This window comes from Apodemus sylvaticus, chromosome 9 (assembly GCF_947179515.1).
Source record: "Apodemus sylvaticus chromosome 9, mApoSyl1.1, whole genome shotgun sequence".
Lineage (NCBI taxonomy): Eukaryota > Metazoa > Chordata > Mammalia > Rodentia > Muridae > Apodemus > Apodemus sylvaticus.
Window position 1 is genome coordinate 103,900,721 of NC_067480.1, and position 6,110 is coordinate 103,906,830.

General features: G+C 46.3%; 1 protein-coding gene across 10 annotated transcripts in view; it reads left to right on the forward strand.

Moving 5' to 3' along the window:
* Positions 1–6,110, forward strand: part of Dst (dystonin) — a 397,313-nt gene that overhangs the window by 347,354 nt on the left and 43,849 nt on the right. For all 10 annotated transcript variants that reach the window (XM_052192861.1, XM_052192851.1, XM_052192852.1 and 7 more), the window contains 3 exons: positions 1,985–2,104; positions 2,300–2,407; positions 3,674–3,892. In XM_052192861.1, the coding sequence (XP_052048821.1) occupies positions 1,985–2,104; positions 2,300–2,407; positions 3,674–3,892 (447 nt within the window). The remainder of the gene's footprint in view (positions 1–1,984; positions 2,105–2,299; positions 2,408–3,673; positions 3,893–6,110) is intronic.

The following is a 6,110-nucleotide window of genomic DNA, read 5'->3' on the forward strand; positions in this document are numbered from 1 at the left end:
GACAAGACCAGCACTGTGCCCTCTGGGAGCAGGATTTTCTTGAGCACTTGACTGTGCTTGGCTTCCTGAATGATGTAAGACAGATACCAGTGACTGACAGGGTTCACATTGCTTAGCTCACACTGAAGCTTGTCTAGTCACTACAAATGCAACAAATGTTTGCAAGTGCTTCCCAAAGATTTTTTAAAAAATTAATTAGGTTAGTGTCATAGTTCTTAAACCTATAATATTAAAATGTGCCTTCTTGGAGAAACCACTCTTGGCCAGGCATGCTGGCATAGGTCTCTCAGGCTAGCGCTCCAGAGGCAGGCGGATGGAGGTCTTCCCCGTTTTTATATGGATTTAAACTTGCTCTCCTCTGCCTGTATGCATTTTCAGTTGTCAGTAGCAACTGGGGGTGTGGCCAGGGGAGATAAACTCCACGTCCTTGGGCTCTAGGGCACATGCCTCATTTTTGTTGGGTAGGGCTGGCCATTCCAGCCCTCTGCACAGCTCTCCTGACAGAGCAGTGAGGGAGCCATGATGGGCTAACACCAGGTGTCAAGGGAAACCCTGAGTCCTCACTGTGTGCCGGTTACAGTGCCAGTTAGGCTGCAGCAGAGGAAAAGTGCCTCCTCACTACCTGGCATGCTGAGGTACGGATCCACACCACTCTCCGTTTACACTATGACTCTTAGCTTCAGGCCAGTGGGAAGAAAGCCTTGGCTCCTGCCTAACATCATCCCGGAAGGGACATGGTCACAGATTCAAGGGTGAAACACTTAGCGCTTCATGCCGCTGCCGCTGTCTCTCTTGGCATGCGTGAGCGGGGCTATCATTTTGTGCGGTGGCATTTGATTGTCTTTGCCATGGGTATTATTGTCGGTTACCTGCCTGGTTAGGCTGCCCCTTCCCGCATTCTTTGGCTAGAGAGAACAGGATTCTCCTGGAACTGTGCCTGTGTCCATTGGTGTATGAGAGTAGTCTGTCCATTCTGGACCTAACCTCGAATAGGTGAGGCTCAAAGAATAGCAGAGAATGTATCACCCTTGGGTATTGATCCTCAGGACCAAGGTTCAGAGCACTCTGCCTGGCTCTAGATGGTGCACCTGCAAGTCTGTGATGTGATGCTTGGGGTTTTTAGATGTGCTTCTGTTGCAACGAAGAGACTTGGTCTGTTCTGGCTTCTCACGTGTGTACATTGAATTAATGTAGAGTCTTTAAAGTAGAACTTATATTCTCTAACTTATTTCTGAGCCCCGCCTATCTCTTTTCCTACCTGATTACCCTCCTCTACTGCCACCTGGATTTCCAGCAGGGAAGTCACTAAATTACCAACATGATTAACTCCAGATTTTAATTTTTCCTGATTACTTTGGCCTTTCACATCCTCTGCCAGGCTATGAATTGCTGTTACACCGAGGAAAAGAAACTCAGACATCTATGATTGTCCTCGTGTACGTTCAAAGTCCAGTGTTCCATTGGACACTTACAGGTTGTGCACGAGTTGTCTGAGCATGTTCTCCACACGTGGGTGCAGATATGTACACACACACACACACACACACACACACTGAGATATAAACCCCAACAATAAAGAAATGGGAGGGCTTCCTTATTTTATTGTGGAGCTGTGTGCTTGGACGGCACAGTGCTCCCTGCCCATCTGAGAATTGAAGTCATGGGGGAAAGATTATTTACAATGGTATCTATTGTCAACTTTTCCAGCAGTTCACATTTGGCACATAAGACACCTGAGAAGGCAGTCATGGCGCCCACCGTCCTTGGGTCCAACTATGAGGTCATGGTACGGCAGAGCATAAGAGCTTGTGGGCTGAGTTCTTCTCTCTCCATTAATCAGTTACCTGTTTACTTTAAGATGCTATGAAAAAAGAAACTGAGAGTCTCCAATTAGGAAGCGGGGTATTAGGGAGCCACACAAATAGGTAATACTCCTGGCAGCAGCCGCTGGAGCCTGCTACCCTGATCATCGTCTCTTGTGTAGTTTGACCAAGCTGCGGATGCTGAGTTATCCTGGATCACCGAAACACAGAAGAAGTTAACGTCGCTGGGTGACATCAGACTTGAGCAAGAGCAGACCTCCGCTCAGCTGCAGGTTCAAAAGGTGAGGAAACGCATCTCCAGTCTCTGTCTGAGTTATGTGTCGCCAGGCTCCAAGTCTAGAAAATGCACCCGCATGGGTTTGCTCTCCGAGAGCCTGCCAGTATAACTTGCTATTTTCAACTCCTTTGCTTGCTCACCATCCTTCACGGAATCACACCATGTCTTTGTATTTTTGTCTTTGTTTGGTAAATCCCAGGCTTTCACCATGGATATTTTGAGACACAAAGACATTATTGATGAACTTGTGACATCTGGGCATAAAATCATGACCACATCCAGCGAAGAGGAGAAGCAGTCAATGAAGGTATCACCTTGTGTGCACGCTGGGCGGGTGGTGAACTCCAGATGAGTAGCATCCCCTGAGCATCTGCTGAGCTCTGAGTTCTACAAGGACACTTTGTATCTGCAGCTGCTGTTTAAGCAACAGAATCATTATATTTAAATCAAGCATCTTTTTAAGGTTACAGAATAGCTATGAAGACATGTCCCAGACAGGACATCTACATTAATATACCTGAGCTATTAAAGTTTCCTTAACTGACCCGCGTTGAACATCCAACCAGTCCAGTCATTATCAATGGTAGTATTGTCCTGATGGCATGCCGGCTTCTGTCATTTAAAAGGGATACCATCTCTGGCTCATACTCTCCGGAATGTTTGTAACATTTAAGCTGAAATAAAACCCGAAATACATAGATCTTCATTCTGTATGAAGTTACTTGAAGCCAGTAGGAGAACAGTGAGCTAAGTAGCTAAGAAAGCAGTAGGTATATTTAGTTTTAATAATTCTGCAGAATGCCAGGCGGTGGTGGCACATGCCTGTAATCCCAGCACTCTGGGAGGCAGAGGCAGGCAGATTTCTGAGCTGAGGCCAGCCTGGTCTACAGAGTGAGTTCCAGGACAGACAGGGCTATACAGAGAAACCTTGTCTTGAAAAAAACCAAATTCAAAATAATTCAGCAGATTGATAGAAAACCATCCACAGGGATTAGCTTGACTTACATGCAGGCATCTAGGGGAGCTTAAAGAAATGACTGCATACTAATACTTACAGTAAATATAGACCCCCAAATAAAAATATAGAAACACCCATTCCTCAAATTACATTTTAGATAAAGTACATTTCTCTTTCAGTCAGAGCACACGTGAAATTACGGATTATCTATAGCACCACGACCTACTTTGGTTCCCATGTGTGTAATTGATTATGTTTAACTGATTTTTGTTCTTATGATTCCATTTGTGAATGACAATCTTTCTTTTCCCTTAGTTCATCATGTAGTTGAAGTCTGAAGTTGGTAGACTTGTGTGAAACTTGCTTTCTAGTCACGAACATTGTAAGAGTCCTGGGGAGTTCTGCTTCCTGGACCTCAGTGCCTGTGCATAACAGTTCGAGTGCCCTCTTTTATTAGCATGAACATATGCTTAGAGACAGCTAATCTGAACAGATTTCGTATTTATTCATTTCGCGTACACCTGCCCTCCCTGTGCCAAACGTGCAGAACTGGTCAAAACATACTGAGCCACCACCGCCAGCCTGACAAGTGCGTTTCCTCATCTTGGTTTCTAGAAAAAACTGGACAAGATCTTGAAGAAGTACGATGCCGTCTGCCAGATCAACTCAGAGAGGCACCTGCAGCTGGAGCGGGCACAGTCCCTGGTGAGCCAGTTCTGGGAGACCTACGAGGAACTTTGGCCGTGGCTAACAGAAACACAGCGAATCATCTCTCAGCTGCCTGCCCCAGCCCTGGAGTACGAGACTCTGAGGAGACAGCAGGAGGAGCATCGGGTGAGTATGGGAGGTCAAGCCCTTTCCCGGGATGGTGGTCTCCAGTGGGGTATCTGAGGTGCTGCTACACACCCTACAGAAACCTGGCATTTTAGTAACAATGCTGTGGTGTGTGTGGTTGGCACTCCCTCGCAGCTGGGTACCTGTCACACGCTGTACACATGACCCCCATAACAACTTTCTTAGGATAATGTACACCACAACCCATCTGGGTAGGAAAAGGAACACCATTTTATTCCCATGCTAGTGACGTGAGCTTTTGAGATGCTTCCAGCCATGTGCATTGAATTGCATCCCGCGTACATATACATTGACTACATTCTATGCTCAATTTGTTACATAGTGGTCAGAGCCATCTAAAGTATTAGAAACCAGATTAGAAGTGGACAGAGATGTGCCATCATGCATGCAAAGCCCTTGAGTTCTGAGAAAATGTACAATGGCGTGCCTCGGTCAAAACAGCAATGTCGAGGAAGCTAGCGGCCGTCCCCGCCTCCGCTCTGTGAAACACCGAAGTGGTAGCCTAGGTATAGGAAGCGTACATGGGACGCTGGCATCACGAAGCCCTCCCTCTAACAGACACTTCATGGTCAACGTCACTGGGAACTCACAAGAATATAGTTGGACGAGGGCTCCCATCTCAGAAGAGCTGCAGTCCTGAACATTTCTGTTTGCTCTCCTTGGTCTGAAGCTAGTCAGGAGGCAGTGAGAGCCAACCCAGGAAGTGTGACTGTATTTTAGAAGATACAGAAGTAAGAGCTGCATACTCTGGGACTGCAGATTTGGACAGTCGTGAACTGCCATGTGGGTGCTGGGAATCGAACCCAGGCCCTCTGTGGCAGTAGCAGATGCTCTTCCAACTGACAAATTCCCGGCTCCTCCCATCAATCTCCATCACTTTTTTAAACACATTGGCACGGAAGACTATCTTACATTCATACCCAGAAGAGAGTTTATAAAAGCAGCTTAAGGCAAAGTTAAATTTTTATGGACTATCTAAATCATTGAGCTAGCGAAACATCTTAAAATGAGGTGGAACTGAATTTCTCTTCAGTATGAAGTTTTGTCGCCTCAGAAATCCTGGTGGGTGATCACTGAGCGACTCTTAGCATAAGGTGGGTCACGAACATCTCTGTCATATGCGACTCAAATAACCACTTTTAGAATAAACACATAGTGGCAGGAAATGGCTCCTTGCCTAGAATTTTAAAAATTGGATTGACTTCTTAGTTTTCATAATCTCTGAAGTTTCAAAACAAACTCATGGTTATACATATGAGGATAAAGGCAAAGGAGTTATAGCCAGGTCTGCACACTGTCCATAGGAAATGTTACTTTGTAACTCTCTAGAACACTGTTTCTTTTCTGATTCTGTATCTACTGTTTGGGGAAGGATCTATCTAGAAGCGAAAATAGCTCCCAGAGCCTATGCTATCATAAAGGCCTGTACGTCACTATATCACGTGACATTTCTCCAGTGTGATGACCTCAAGAATTATTGGGTAACATACAAGGCAAAGGCATATGGCCACCACCTCCCACCCCTGAGAGAAGATCTCTGTGTATAATCTAGGCCATCTTCAAACTCACCATCCCCCTGCCTCAGCCTCCTGACTGCTGGCATTACAGGTGTATAACACCACCAAAGGCCATTTACTCATACACACAGGCATCCAAATGAGCGCCTGGCCAGCGCTCCCTGGCCTGTCACAGAACATCCTGCAAAAGACCTGCACGGTGCTCCTAGATTAAGTTCACCTCAGCATCACTGCACAAAGGAGATGGCCAGGCAGTTCCAGAAACCTCAGCTGAGCCCTTGCACATGAGTTTTGGGTTCTTTTTCAAGGATGCCTTCTGGAATGCAAACGTGGAACATGTATAATACCATCAGTCTTTCCCATGGGATTCTGTGTTGCCCGTTACCACCTCCATTCTGTAAAACACCTCAAGGAGATAGTGGCATGAAGATAAGATCTAGACCAAACCGCCCGTGAGGCAGAATGCCACTGTGGCTCCTCCATTTCTGCATGCAGCATGTTAGCTTAGACATCCCCTTTACACACACACACACACACACACACTTACTTTTATAATTGATTTTGTGTGTGAAAATATTTTCAGTAGCCTTCAGAAAAACTCCAAGCAGCTGAGCTCCCGTAGATTATCTCTAGACTTCCTCTCCTGAGTGCGGGGGGGGGGGGGGGGGGGGGGGGGGGGG